General features: G+C 43.8%; 1 protein-coding gene across 2 annotated transcripts; it reads left to right on the forward strand.

The window, feature by feature from the left end:
* Positions 1 to 274: 274 nt before the first annotated feature.
* On the forward strand, positions 275 to 14,794 carry LOC117526561 (LITAF domain-containing protein-like). Of its 2 annotated transcripts, none has more exons than XM_034188625.1 (4): positions 275 to 487; positions 13,926 to 13,994; positions 14,068 to 14,215; positions 14,293 to 14,794. In XM_034188625.1, the coding sequence occupies exons 1-4, from the start codon at positions 403 to 405 to the stop codon at positions 14,396 to 14,398; spliced, it is 408 nt and encodes a 135-aa protein (XP_034044516.1). In that variant the 5' UTR covers positions 275 to 402; the 3' UTR covers positions 14,399 to 14,794. The 2 variants fall into 2 exon arrangements, with proteins under 2 accessions (XP_034044516.1, XP_034044515.1); XM_034188624.1 differs by having other exon boundaries at positions 276 to 487; positions 13,923 to 13,994.
* The last annotated feature ends 767 nt before the right edge of the window (positions 14,795 to 15,561 follow it).

Below are 15,561 nucleotides of genomic sequence, written 5' to 3' on the forward strand. Positions count from 1 at the left end.
ATATAAATTCAGTTTTACTGTTCACACTGATGTGATGTGGTTTCAGTGCTGACTCCTGCTGATCAATCATTGATATTGATTTGTTTTCAGCTTTATTTGAGTGGAATGTTTTGAAATCATTTGTTTCAGCTGAAAGTAAAAGTTGTTCCTGCCTGTAAATGGATTTCAGCTGAATCACTGTTCACACCTGTCATCCAGTGAAATGTAACCAAACCTGTTTTTCACATGACGGTTGTTTCGACATTCCCAACTACAACATTTCACAACCCCACATAAAAGCTGACAGTCAAGATTCCAGCTTTCAGCCTGAACCAGAAGACCTTTGGGAGTTGATCTGGACTGTTCTTTGATCTAGAGGCCTCCTTAGTGTCATTTTTTACTTACTCTTTGTGGTGCGATCACATGGACAAAGGAAGTCCTCCAGTTCCCCCGTATCCTGGACCCCCTGTGAACTACAGTGTCCCGGTTCAACCTGGCACCAGCTATGGTAAGTAAAGTATCAAACTCCTGAAGGCCAAGAGGACAGTGTAGACTTGTTGATTTGAAACATTTCTTACTTTCTAGTTTTGATGTTAATTGCATTTAGCCCAGAATGTTTGTTGTTATAGTTGCTTTTGTTGGACTGTCAGTAAGATTCTACAGAGTAAATACTCAGAATCCACAAAAGAAGCCGAGACCGTGGGGTCAACTTCAAAAAGGGGGGTGGAGCCACAATCTCTGAATGTCAATGATCATGAAACCTGGTTCAAAGGTTCAGTCGATAACCAAACCAATAATCAGGGCTGATAATTGGCTGACTTGTTCTCCTCTTTGAGGATAAGTTGACTCAACTTTACAACTAGCAACAGTTTGTTTCAGATAAAAATGATCTTTTGAATGAACTAATAACCAAATTCAGAAAAGCAGGTTAATTTAACTGCATGGTTCCTGAAGTTGACAAAACAAAACTTTCAGGTTGCATTTAGTTGCACAAACTTTCATCCATCCATCCATTTTCTTCCGCTTTATCCGGAGTCGGGTCGCGGGGGCAGCAGCTCAAGCAAAGCCGCCCAGACCTCCCGATCCACACACACCTCCCCCAGCTCCTCCGGGGGAACCCCAAGGCGTTCCCAAGCCAGCCGAGAGATGTAGTCCCTCCAGCGTGTCCTGGGTCTTCCCCGGGGCTTCCTCCCAGTGGGACGTGCCCGGAACACCTCTCCAGCGAGGCGTCCAGGGGGCATCCGGAAAAGATGCCCGAGCCACCTCAACTGACTCCTTTCGACGTGGAGGAGCAGCGGCTCGACTCTGAGCTCCTCCCGAGTGACCAAGCTCCAGACTGCACAAACTTTCAGTTTAATATAATTTCATTTTATATAGCACAAGAAAATTGCCTCAATGCGCTTCACACAGGTAAGGTCCAACCTTACTAACCCTAGAGGAAGCACACAGGTGACAGTGGTAAGAAAAACTCCCTCTGATGACTTTACTTTGTAAATAAGTCCCTTTGGCTTCTCCCTTGTTTCCGCCACAGCAGACCTGAGGTGGATCTGCATGTTGACTTGGCACAGGTTTTAGGGCCCCTTCACACATAACACAATTGAGGCAGACTGGTGCACGAAGGAGGATTTGAATTGCGCTTGTGGAAAATCACCTCCTACAGCAGTCATCACATCCATTCAGGCACAGCACATGCACTCTACATTCACATGCCACTCACACAGGAAACCCATTCAAATGGGGGCAAGATGAGGTCGCACTGCCATCTGATTGTGCTTGCAGCATTCGCACAGCATGTCATACGCAGGTCAGACATCATGCCACGGCTGAGGAGCTGCACAAAATCATCGGTCATGTCGAACCCTGGCTGAATGGCACGATCGAGGCAACCTTCACACCAGCGACTGACTGTCAGCAAATGCCAGACTCCAGGTGCCACCCATGTACATCCAACACCACTCGCAGGGCACTTGGAAAAGGCGGGGCCATTCGCACAGCCAGCATGAGAGTAAAGAGCAGGCAACCACTTCTGCACGAATGGCCCCGCCTTTTCCAAGTGCCCTGCGAGTATGCTATCACCGAGTAAAAGCCCAGTCTCATGGCATATGATGATTCCTGAATGATGGGAAACAAGTGAAAAAAAGTCACAATTTGTTGAGCAAAGGTGGATGAAAGAACTTTATCACCAAATAGCCTGTGAAGCAAGAGTGCAAAAGTGATGAAAGAGGAAGTAAATGAAACCAAAGCTAACGTTGATCTCGACACTTTAAACAAAACGCACCTGGAGCCACAGCTGGAGCAGTGTGTGTCTGCATCTTTGAGTTCAAGGACTCGGAGCTGGGATGGAGCTCATAGCGCCTGAGTCCTGGAGAAACTGCAAACAGAAGCTGTGGAGATCTGTGTGCATGTCGGTGGATCCACCTGCTCTGGTTCCTTGTCCAGAACAAAAAAGGCATCATCTCCTTCATCATCAGAATCCACATTGTCTGTCGAGAAAAGGCAAAACAGGACAGGAAACAAGAGCTAGGATGTGTACGAAGGACTACATAACTGGCAGGGAAGTGGTGGCTGGGAGGAGGTTAAATAGGACAGGAGTTAACAAGGTGCATGTGAGCAACAATCTAGAAATGGGGGCATGGCTAGTGAACAAAGATTAAACACTGTGCAAGATGGGGAGGAAGAGAGTGCACAAAGTGAAGTGATGAGGCAGGTGCAGAGATGTGATGTGAGAACATAATCGAATGGGTGTGAGGGAAAACGGAACTATGAACCAAGCTAACACAGAATATAACTATGATACTAGAAGCAGGCAGCAACATGAGAGCAAAAGAAATGACATGAGAACTGATCGGGAAACATGGAGCATGAATACTAAAGCAAAACTAAACTGGTGACAAGAGCAAAATAAACAAGTGATAACCTAATGGAAACTACATGAGAAAATAGAGATAAATACTAAAACTAAATTAAACAGAAACTTACTTGACAAAACAAGGCGGTAAAACAAACCATAAGAAAAAGCAGTGACTAAACAAGAACAGAAAACAAATCCTGACATCACAGCACAACAAATATTACAAATGAGGGGAACTAGATAAACAAGTGATAAATGAATGAACAAAAAATGAAAACACAACTGACTAAAGAAAACTAGAACAGAATGAACGGCCAAAGAAAATAGTAACAAAGAAAACAAAATGGCAACATAAAACATAACAGGGAATAAACCAAGGGACCCTAACTGGATGCCCTTCCTTACACAACTCCATATTACATGGACAATGGACAGCGGTTTGGTTTGAACCAGGAACCTGCCACACTGGAGACAGGCACACTTAACCACTTGGCTATGAACCCAAACTACATAGCTGTGTTTGTCATTTAAGAATGACACACAAACAGTTTTATCCACGTGTTTATTCTATTTGACTATTAAACTGGACTACATGCACACAGTAACTGTCCTGGAAAGGCTCAAGATTTCTTCATTATTGTGAGTGACTCCTGGGATCGTATTGGTCTTTTCAGTCAGGTTTTAGAATTCATCATAGTACAGAAACAGCATTAGTGAAGGTTACAAATGATCTTCTTATGGCCTCAGACAGTGGACTCATCTCTGTGCTTGTTCTGTTAGACCTCAGTGCTGCTTTTGATACTGTTGACCATAAAATTTTATTACAGAGATTAGAGCATGCCATAGGTATTAAAGGCACTGTGCTGCGGTGGTTTAATCATATTTATCTAATAGATTACAATTTGTTCATGTAAATGGGGAATCTTCTTCACAGACTAAGGTTAATTATGGAGTTCCACAAGGTTCTGTGCTAGGACCAATTTTATTCACTTTATACATGTTTCCCTTAGGCAGTATTATTAGACGGTATTGCTTAAATTTTCATTGTTACGCAGATGATACCCAGCTTTATCTATCCATGAAGCCAGAGGACACACACCAATTAGCTAAACTGCAGGATTGTCTTACAGACATAAAGACATGGATGACCTCTAATTTCCTGCTTTTAAACTCAGATAAAACTGAAGTTATTGTACTTGGCCCCACAAATCTTAGAAACATGGTGTCTAACCAGATCCTTACTCTGGATGGCATTACCCTGACCTCTAGTAATACTGTGAGAAATCTTGGAGTCATTTTTGATCAGGATATGTCATTCAAAGCGCATATTAAACAAATATGTAGGACTGCTTTTTTGCATTTACGCAATATCTCTAAAATCAGAAAGGTCTTGTCTCAGAGTGATGCTGAAAAACGAATTCATGCATTTATTTCCTCTAGGCTGGACTATTGTAATTCATTATTATCAGGTTGTCCTAAAAGTTCCCTAAAAAGCCTTCAGTTAATTCAAAATGCTGCAGCTAGAGTACTGACGGGGACTAGAAGGAGAGAGCATATCTCACCCATATTGGCCTCTCTTCATTGGCTTCCTGTTAATTCTAGAATAGAATTTAAAATTCTTCTTCTTACTTATAAGGTTTTGAATAATCAGGTCCCATCTTATCTTAGGGACCTCGTAGTACCATATCACCCCAATAGAGCGCTTCGCTCTCAGACTGCAGGCTTACTTGTAGTTCCTAGGGTTTGTAAGAGTAGAATGGGAGGCAGAGCCTTCAGCTTTCAGGCTCCTCTCCTGTGGAACCAGCTCCCAATTCAGATCAGGGAGACGGACACCCTCTCTACTTTTAAGATTAGGCTTAAAACTTTCCTTTTTGCTAAAGCTTATAGTTAGGGCTGGATCAAGTGACCCTGAACCATCCCTTAGTTATGCTGCTATAGACGTAGACTGCTGGGGGGTTCCCATGATGCACTGTTTCTTTCTCTTTTTGCTCTGTATGCACCACTCTGCATTTAATCATTAGTGATTGATCTCTGCTCCCCTCCACAGCATGTCTTTTTCCTGGTTCTCTCCCTCAGCCCCAACCAGTCCCAGCAGAAGACTGCCCCTCCCTGAGCCTGGTTCTGCTGGAGGTTTCTTCCTGTTAAAAGGGAGTTTTTCCTTCCCACTGTAGCCAAGTGCTTGCTCACAGGGGGTCGTTTTGACCGTTGGGGTTTTACATAATTATTGTATGGCCTTGCCTTACAATATAAAGCGCCTTGGGGCAACTGTTTGTTGTGATTTGGCGCTATATAAAAAAAATTGATTGATTGATTGATTGATTGACTGCCGTCCCACCCAGTGGGGTGTTGTAGACTCTCATCTGCTTGACACCAATGGGCCTCCACTTCCATGGAGGACTTACTACCTTCTAATTGTTGGACTTCTTATTTTATTTCTTTATTTTGGCACTTTTCTCATAAACACTGGTGATGCTGAGCATGTTTCCATGGTGACCACCTGTCTGGCTGTGACAAATGTGACTCATGTTCTGCGAAAACTGACTGAACACTTTTGTGGTGTTCCAAAGCCACATGACCCATAAAACTCACCACAGAACTGCAAATAACATCCACCTTATTCCGAGTTCCCATGAGGCTTTGCGTGAATTATGGGTTAGACTTTCATTAAGAACCCGAACCGGCATTTTTTACATGTTAACTGTTCGCGCGAATTCACTTTCACTTAGAGGCTTAGAGACATAAACAGCAGCTGTCACGGCTCAAACAAGACATTACAATGCTGCTGTCGACAAATACAGAGAGGCGGAAGGACGGCATGAAGACGTGGCCTAAGATAACATACGGGAGCATTTTTAGCTCCTTTCTTAGTTCTCGCTCCGGACGAGGAGACAGTGAACAATCTGAAAAGCTCTGAAGCGCATCAGGACCTGCACAGTAATAAGGTTTGTCTGGTTCTGTTAAAAGAGGTCTTTGGACACAATTTATTTACCTTCAGGCAGACGTAGAGACCAGCAGAAGATCACCGAGCCTGAGCCTGAGTTTGAGTTTCTCCATCAGGTGAAACACAAACAGCAGGTGTTCAGGCAGCACAGATCTTCAGGTGGGTAACTTTAGTTCATTATAATCTCTGAACTAATGTGACAGAATGCATGTGAGCCTTCATTAAAATAAACTAAAATAAATAAATGAAAAAAAAAAAAACATCCCTGCAGGTCCAGTTTACACTGATGTGCCTGGTCATCTGGACACCTGCTGCTTCCAACATTACTGGATGAATCTGTTGCAAAGAAGGTTCTGCTCTGCCCCAAATATCTGAATCTCTTCAAATACAGTCATCACTTATCAGGTGTCATGAGTCAGACAACAAAAGAGCGCCGTGTGAAGGAAAATAAAGACGTATGGAAATAAGACACTTTCAGTTCTTTATTTTTTATTGTTACAAGGAAAACAGTGTTTTCAATACATTTTAATAGATGTTCCAAATTAAAAACAAAACCTCTGTGTTCTGCACCATAAGCATCAGAAATAAAGCTGATTATTCCAGAGGGAGAAACAGCCCCTAAATACTGAACTGTGCTATTTGCATAATAGTGTCTGTATGACTCACTCCTTGAATCCAGGATTTTGTCTTTTGGAAAAGTGTCTCTGTGCAGTCAGTTACACAAGTTGTGTAGCAACGTGCTCTTTAAAAGCTTTTGGCAAAGTTGTTGTAATTGTTTCATGAAACAACCACACAGTGAGATCCTTCATGTGTTCACACATAATGTCCACCCTCAGTCCCACTGTGCTGCTGACCTGTGATATTTTAAATCTGTGTGCCAAATCAGCCTTGACAAAGTTTTGTCTCAGTTTCATCAAAGTCTTTATAATTTCATCCACAACCAGCATTGATGGTGAAGTGTTTGAAATTCTGCATACAGACGGGAGTCTGTGTCCCTCTCTAAGATGCAGTCAGCTACAGGGCGTGGTGGTCCTGTTGGTCCTGGTGGTCCTGATGGTCCTGGTGGTCCTGATGGTCCTGTTGGTCCTGTTGGTCCTGGTGGTCCTGTTGGTCCTGGTGGTCCTGATGGTCCTGTTGGTCCTGATGGTCCTGATGGTCCTGATGGTCCTGGTGGTCCTGATGGTCCTGATGGTCGTGTTGGTCCTGATGGTCCTGATGGTCCTGTTGGTCCTGGTGGTCCTGTTGGTCCTGATGGTCCTGATGGTCGTGTTGGTCCTGATGGTCCTGGTGGTCCTGTTGGTCCTGATGGTCCTGGTGGACACATTTCACATGTGATAGTGGACCCTTTTGAACAGGTGGGACTTTACACCACTGGGCATCACATGATCCAGACATGAAATCAACCTGTTATTTTGGTGACACTGCTGTCAGTCCTCGTTAGTTTCTCCGGTGGTCTGTTATATCCCACCTACAGTCTAAGACTTTCCTCTGTGGACTTTCCGCCAAAGTGAAAAGAGCACACATGTAATGTTTGAGGTGGTCTTTTCAAGTTGAGTTTTTTCAGCCTCTTCCTTGTGGGTTCCTCATCTCTCGGTCAGCGGTGGAAACTCTCAGTCCGGCTGCACGTTCATTGCTGTTGTGGCTGCAGATTTAACTTCGTCTGGTTGTTAGTACAACCGCGAACAATGCAACATGTTACTGAGTTGTGCAAGGACATTTTTAAATGCTACGGGAGCTGATCATCATTTAGAAAAGAAAATAATAAACTTTAAAATAAACCAGCCCGGGAAACGAAAGCCGCTAGAACACAATGGCTCACTGCTACTTCCAGTGTCGAACAGGAAGTCACACCCATAATCGTTTCTACAGCAGCGCCCTCAGGAATAAGGTGGATATGCAGTGGCGGTTCTACAATGAATTACTCCCCGGGCAACACTCCCTCCGAGCCAAATCATCCATGACCTGCAGATTTGAACAAATACGCCCTCACATGCTGAATGTCTGTCATTAGACGCTTTAATAATCTGTCTAATCAGGGAGGAACAATTAGCTCCTTTATTAAGCTTGATGTTTGTAAATATTAGGCTAAATGTGCAAATAATTAAGCTGCTAATGTTTTAGGTTTGACAGAAATCTGATCATGTATACTCAACAAAAATATAAACGCAACACTTTTGGTTTTGCTCCCATTTTGTATGAGATTAACTCAACGATCTAAAACTTTTTCCACATACACAATATTACCATTTCCCTCAAATACTGTTCACAAACCAGTCTAAATCTGTGATAGTGAGGACTTCTCCTTTGCTGAGATAATCCATCCCACCTCACAGGTGTGCCATATCAAGATGCTGATTAGACACCATGATTAGTGCACAGGTGTGCCTTAGACTGCCCACAATAAAAGGCCACTCTGAAAGGTGCAGTTTTGTTTTATTGGGGGGGTTACCAGTCAGTATCTGGTGTGACCACCATTTGCCTCATGCAGTGCAACACATCTCCTTCGCATCATCCGTGAAGAGAACACCTCTCCAATGTGCCAAACGGCAGCGAATGTGAGCATTTGCCCACTCAAATCGGTTACGACGACGAACTGGAGTCAGGTCGAGACCCCGATGAGGAAGACGAGCATGCAGATGAGCTTCCCTGAGACGGTTTCTGACAGTTTGTGCAGAAGTTCTTTGGTTATGCAAACCGATTGTTCCAGCAGCTGTCCGAGTGGCTGGTCTCAGACGATCTTGGAGGTGAACATGCTGGATGTGGAGGTCCTGGGCTGGTGTGGTTACACGTGGTCTGCGGTTGTGAGGCTGGTTGGATGTACTGCCAAATTCTCTGAAACACCTTTGGAGACGGCTTATGGTAGAGAAATGAACATTCAATACACGAGCAACAGTTCTGGTTGACATTCCTGCTGTCAGCATGCCAATTGCACGCTCCTTCAAATCTTGCGATATCTGTGGCATTGTGCTGTGTGATAAAACTGCACCTTTCAGAGTGGCCTTTTATTGTGGGCAGTCTAAGGCACACCTGTGCACTAATCATGGTGTCTAATCAGCATCTTGGTATGGCACACCTGTGAGGTGGGATGGATTATCTCAACAAAGGAGAAGTGCTCACTATCACAGATTTAGACTGGTTTGTGAACAATATTTGAGAGAAATGGTAATATTGTATATGTGGAAAAAGTTTTAGATCTTTGAGTTCATCTCATACAAAATGGGAGCAAAACCAAAAGTGTTGCGTTTATATTTTTGTTGAGTATAGTTTTTGCCTTTTTTCTCCCTAATTTTTGGTCTTCATCTGTGGGTCAAAAGAAAATTTCAACTGAAATGTTCTCATGCCAGTGAAATCAAATGTGATTTATTGTCTCCATTAAATGAACCAGTTAATTATGAAGATAAGGCTGTCCTTTCTGCACACTTTTTTCCACAAGTGGGCAGCTTCAAACCCATTTTTACACCGTTTGTCATGACATTATAAAAACCAGACCCCCCCACCCCCCACCCCCACCCCAAACAGGTAACCTCAGACGATAAAGGTCTCAATGTAAAGAACAACAACAATTTTTTTTTTTCCAAAATCGGCGAAGCGTAGGTAAGTCTCTTCAGCTGCTCCCTTGTTTGCACTCGGGGTCGCCACAGCAAATCCAAGGTGGATCTGCATGTTGAATTGGCACAAGTTTTACGCCGGATGCCCTTCCTGATACAACTCCACATTACATGGAGAAATGTGGCAGGGGTGGGATTTGAACCCAGAACCTTTTGCACTGAAACCAAGCACATTAACCTATATATATATATATATATATATATATATATATATATATATATATATATATATATATATATATATATATATATATACATATATACATACACACACAGTGTTCCCTCGTTTATCGCGGGAGTTACGTTCTAAAAATAACCCACGATAAGTGAAATCCGCGAAGTAGTCAGCGTTATTTTTTACAATTATTATAGATGTTTTAAGGCTGTAAAACCCCTCACTACACACTTTATACACTTTTCTCAAACAGGCATTAACATTTTCTCACTTTGCTCTACTGTGTAAACACTCTCTTTTTTCTTCTGGACAAGAAGATTATGAACAGACACACGCAGAACACAATGCGCGTGCTCTCCCTTCGCTCACTGCTTCCGGGGGTATGGATGCAGGACCCGCAAAGAATCCAAGTCATGGCCATGGAGCTCTGTGGCTGCGGTTACCGAAACCATGCAGCGGGTGTGCAGATTTTTCTGCATCAAAAATGCAAGCGGAGTCTCTGGACCTGTTGCCAGAGTTGGCACAGCTCCGCACAGCAGAGAAAGGGGCGGTGTAAGTGGCCCGCTGCGGCATTTACCGAGCCCGCACACTCGGTAAGCCCATCGGAGGCAGTGAGAGCAATCGCAGTGATGCCGACTGGCCCGCCTGATAAGGACGCAGAACACGATGCGCTGTTAAAAAAAAAGAAGAAGCACGCAAAATTGCACTAAAATAAATCCGCGAAACTGTGAGGCCGTGAAAGGTGAACCGCGTTATAGTGAGGGACCACTGTATATATACAGTGAGGAAAATAAGTATTTGAACACCTACCAACCAGCATGAATTCTCTCACACAGACCTGTTAATTTTTCTTTAAGAAGCCCTCTTATTCTGCACTCTTTACCTGCATTAATTGCACCTGTTTGAACTTGTTACCTGTATAAAAGACGCCTGTCCACATAATCAATCACACTCCAACCTGTCCACCATAGCCAAGACCAAAGAGCTGTCTAAGGACACCAGGGACAAAACTGTAAACCTGCACAAGGCTGGGATGGACTACAGGACAACAGGCAAGCAGCTTGGTAGAAGACAACAACTGTTATGATTATTTATTAGAAAGTGGAAGAAACACAAGATGACTGTCAATCTCCCTCGGTCTGGGATTCCATGCAAGATCTCACAGGAGGACCTGGTCAGTGACCTGAAGAGAGCTGGGACCACAGTCAAGATTACATTAGTAACACATGATGCTATCATGGTTTAAAATCCTGCAGGGCAGCAAGGTCCCCCTGCTCAAGCCAGCACATGTCCAGGCCTGTTTGAAGTTCACCAGTGACCATCTGGATGATCCAGAGGAGGCATGGGAGAAGGTCATGTGGTCAGATGAGACCAGAATAGAGCTTTCTGGAATCAAATCCACTTACCATGTTTAGAGGATGAGAACAACCCCAAGAAAACCATCCCAACCATGAAGCATGGGGGTGGAAACATCATACTCTGGGGGTGCTTTTCTGCAAAGGGACAGGACGACTGCACCGTATTGAAGGGAGGATGGATGGGGTCACGTATTGCAAGATTTTGGCAAACAACCTCCTTCCCTCAGTAAGATCATTGAAGATGGGTCATGGCTGGGTCTTCCAGCATGACAATGACCCCAAACACACAGCCAGGGCAACTAAGGAGGGGCTCCGTAAGAAGCATTTCAAGGTCCTGGAGTGGCCTGACCAGTCTCTAGACCTGAACTCAGTAGAAAATCTTTGGAGGGAGCTGAAACTCCAAACCTGAAAGATCTAGAGAAGATCTGTATGGAGGAGTGGACCAAAATCCCTGCTGCAGTGTGTGAAAACCTGGTGAAAAACTACAGGAAACATTTGACCTCTGTAATTGCAAACAAAGGCTACTGTACCAAATATTAACACTGATTTTCACAGGTGTTCAAATACTTATTTGCAGCAGTAACATACAAATAAATTATTAAAAAAATCATACATTGTGATTTCCAGATTTTTTTTTTTAGATTATGTCTCTCACAGTGGACATGCACCTAAGATGAAAATTTCAGACCCTCCATGATTTCTAAGTGGGAGAACTTGCAAAATCGCAGTGTGTTCAAATACTTATTTTCCTCACTGTATATATATATATATATATATATATATATATATATATACATATATATATATATATATGTTGTGGGTCTTTCAAACTTTTACATATAGTTGTATATAAAAGTTTGTGCCCCCCTGATGATTTCCGTGATTTTCCTTTATAAATCATTGGTTGTTTGGATCAGCAATTTGTTGGGAAAGTGAAGTACACGGACCCATGACAGGGGACGTAAATGAACGGCCAATAGGAAGTCCGAATAAATAACAATTTATTCTGCAAATGTGCACAACCACCAAATATGCTTTTAGTCTGTCAATCAATCTACACAAAAGGTGACGCGTGGGCAGGCCCGAGGGTAGGAGACGTCTATCCAGAGAAGAGTTGGGACGCACGAGGTTCCACCCCAACAGAGACCTGCAACACACCAGAGCCGCCAAGTCCTGAGTCTCCAGGTGGCCACTGCTTCCAGCTGTCAGATCCGGTACTGCTGGCAGGAACAGACACAGGTTAAGGGTGGGTGTGTGTACACCCAGCAAACAGTCAGCAAAAAATACAGTTCCTTCCTGAGGGAAAAACCTCCACCTCCAAACACAGGAACACAGAGTATGTGCAGTGCCTTATGAATCACTTAATCAAGTCTGAAGTGAAGAGTGGAGACGCCAACTCCTCCAAATTCCACAAACTCGGCTACAAGCTGCAAGTGTACAAAACGTTAACGACTGCAAAAAGCTCTGCTGCAAAAAACGTGTGCGTATGGCACAGAACGGCTGAGTTGATTATTATATATATATATATATATATATATATACAGCCTAAACAGCCAGCGTAAACAAAATGTACAAAACATTATGAACAAACAGTAATTGTAGTCACACTGAGTTCCCATAAGAGGGCAGTATTGTGTAAGCAGGTGAAACAGGCAGGGCAACTCAGTACGAATTATCTGGCTCAAAGTCCCCCCTTCTTCAAAGATCACAGGAACATTTTCGGCAGAGTCAGAGTCATTGTGCTCAATCAACAAAGGTATTACGGTGGGGGGAACTAATGATGAAAAAGGTATTAATTATGAGAAGGCACTGAACACAAAACAAAGTGTCTTATCTCAATCTGACCAATGAAAGGGCAGAAGCAACAACAGCTATGATCAGTCCATTTTACCTGTAACAATGCAGATAGTAGGCAGTGACCATCAATAGCTTCAGGTAAACCCACAATCCAAACATTCTTCATCTGCTGCATCCCTCCACGTCTGCCATCTTGGATTTTAACCACTTGTTGTCTGTTTGGGGTGCAGAGTATTCAACCTTGATTTGGTCCAAACGTTGATCAAAATCAGTGTACTCGGATTCAAGAGAATTAATGCATAAACCGTGGTCACACACTGCAGATTGGACACTGTCCAGCTTTGACAACAAACTTTGAAAATCAGGCTTAAAGTCCACAGACAGCGCAGCCCTGTGGTCTTCCAGCAGAGGGCTAATCTCTGTATATTTATGTATCTCTATATATTTATCCTTTATCCAACCAGATAAAAAGCCCATTGAAATTGAAACCTCTTTTACAAGGGTGACCTGCCCACGGAAGGCAGCAGCACACGTTCTAATTAAAAACAAATAAAATACAAGCAATTTACAGATAAAACAATCAACATGGTCATTATAACAATATATATGTTAAAACAGTTTAAAATTTAAAAACACAGGCACTGTGCAAAAGCATTCCATTTCCAGTCTCTTAAAATAGAACAGAAGGCATTCAAGGTGATCAACCCAGACAGTTTTAGTTCAGATTGGAGGACGTTCCAATCAGAGGGAGCAGAAAAATTAAAAGCTTTCTTTCCTGTTTCAATGTGGACACGAGGTTCGAATGCAGAGTATAACGGCTTTCAGATCTCCGAAGTAAACTGGATAAATAAATCGGAATGAACGCAGTGAGAGTCTTGCAAACCAGAGTCATCCAGTGTGTACCTGTCAGTCAAAGAGGGCATGCCAGCTTTGGCAGACAAGTCACAGTGGAGGGTGAGGCAGCTACAACCAGTGATGAGCACAGTGAGAGAGTGGGGTCAGGGACTGCAGACAAGTGGATGAGGCACACATATACACAACGTCGTCGGAGTCCAGTACAGGCAAGAAGGTAGCAGTTATCAGGAGCTTCTGAGCTCTTCAGGAGAAACATGATTTAACCCACGTGAGGTGCATAAAGATTCCTACAACAAGTGGACAGTAAAATAGCATAAAATAATCTGGGCTTTTCCTGTTGACTTTGCTTTGTCTCCAGTAGTTCAGCAGCCTGCTTCTCAGTACAGCATGCAGCAGCCTCAGATTGTGCAGCCTCAGATTGTGCAGCCCGGTGAGTACCAACAGAACCAAGGTCTCACCAACACTGTGGGATCTTGTCATCAGTGGGTATGTATCATCCACAGTCAGCCAGATGGTGGTGGTCCAGCAGCTGCCAACTGATGCTCCAGGACAGATGAAGTGTCCTCACTGCCAGAACACTGTTGTCACCACTGTCCAGTACAAGAACGGTCTGCTCACGTGGCTCATCTGCGGGGGGCTGGGAATCTTTCTGTGAGTAGAACCCTGCACACACAGACCCGGTCTGACCCACAATGGAATGCTCACCATGTTCCTGTCCTACCCACCAGGATCTGGCCTTGCTGTTTGATCCCGTTCTGTGTAGACGCTTGCAAGGACGTGGAGCACAGCTGTCCTAACTGCAAGGCGGTCCTCCACATCCACAAACGAATGTGAAGCAGCTCCACAGTCACAGCCAATCCAGGGCCCTCGTGTAGAAACTCTGTGTGTGGAATCGCCACTGAAACACTCAAACCGTGTGTGCACGAACTCCGACACGCACACACATTTATAAAATTGTATAAATAAGATTCTCCTGTGTAAATCTCGATGATCATGGAAGTGCATGTGCGTGCACAAGCCTGCTCTCCACTCCCAGTGGTTACACAGGGTTTGTAGATGAGGGCCCTGGATCTTCAGCAGGAGGACTGACACACGTCCACATGGCAGTCGGCAAACTGGACCGTCACACAGTGGAATGTGTTTGGAGCATTTAATTTTCTTTATGTGAACATGTAAAATGTGGAATCTTGTAGAAAATAAAATAAATAAATAAATGCAGTGAAATGAAAATGATGACTCAGTCATTTCCTGAAAAGACTCATGAAAACAATAAATGAACTACAAAAAAAAAACAAAAAAAACCCCAACAACAACAACGTGGTCTCCGCCTCATTATCATAACAACCAACAGCTGGACTGAGCTCACCTGGAACAAAAATATGAGCATGTGCCCTGCCACAGCCGCTCTGCAGTCACTTCCTGTGGGTCAGGAGTCTTGGTTCCTCACAAAACAACAGCATTATTCCTTCTTCATTCTTGGACGTCCTCAAAGAACCATCATTGGCTCGTTACCTGGCTGAGATGACACAGGATGAGGTGGAAGCCATCAGTTACTTATCTGATTTTCATGGTGACCAGCTTTGGTTTCAGCATGGCAGGTTCCCGGTTCAAACCCCACCCCCACCACATTTCTCCATGTACTGTGGAGTTGCGTCAGGAAGGACATCTGGTGTAAAACTTGTGCCAATTCAACATGCAGATCCACCTGGGATCTGCTGTGGTGACCCCGAGTGAAAACAAGGGAGCAGCCGAAGGGTCTTACTTCACTAATAGAAAAGCTAAAGGAGTTTCAGGATGTCTTCAAAGAGTTATGTATCATCGTCTGTGAGGATGACCTTGTGACCTCAGACTCTCTGTGTGCCCACAACACAGCTCAGTCCAAGTCCTTGTCCCACTTGATGACAGAGGAGAGAACTTGTGGTTTTGCTGTCCTCCTGTTGGACAGCAAAACCACAAGTTCCATGTGTGGGTGAAGCCAAGTAAAGCTGGATTACGTC

The sequence above is a fragment of the Thalassophryne amazonica genome, chromosome 15, assembly GCF_902500255.1.
Source record: "Thalassophryne amazonica chromosome 15, fThaAma1.1, whole genome shotgun sequence".
NCBI classification, from domain to species: domain Eukaryota; kingdom Metazoa; phylum Chordata; class Actinopteri; order Batrachoidiformes; family Batrachoididae; genus Thalassophryne; species Thalassophryne amazonica.

What these genes read in the sequence shown, in the direction of transcription:
- LOC117526561 (XM_034188624.1), top strand. Translation starts at nt 403, where the DNA reads ATGGACAAAGGAAGTCCTCCAGTTCCCCCGTATCCTGGACCCCCTGTG. An exon ending in TCAACCTGGCACCAGCTATG is followed by an intron (nt 488 to 13,922) that starts GTAAGTAAAGTA and finishes CTTTGTCTCCAG; the next exon opens with TAGTTCAGCAGCCTGCTTCT. An exon ending in GCCTCAGATTGTGCAGCCCG is followed by an intron (nt 13,995 to 14,067) that starts GTGAGTACCAAC and finishes TATCATCCACAG; the next exon opens with TCAGCCAGATGGTGGTGGTC.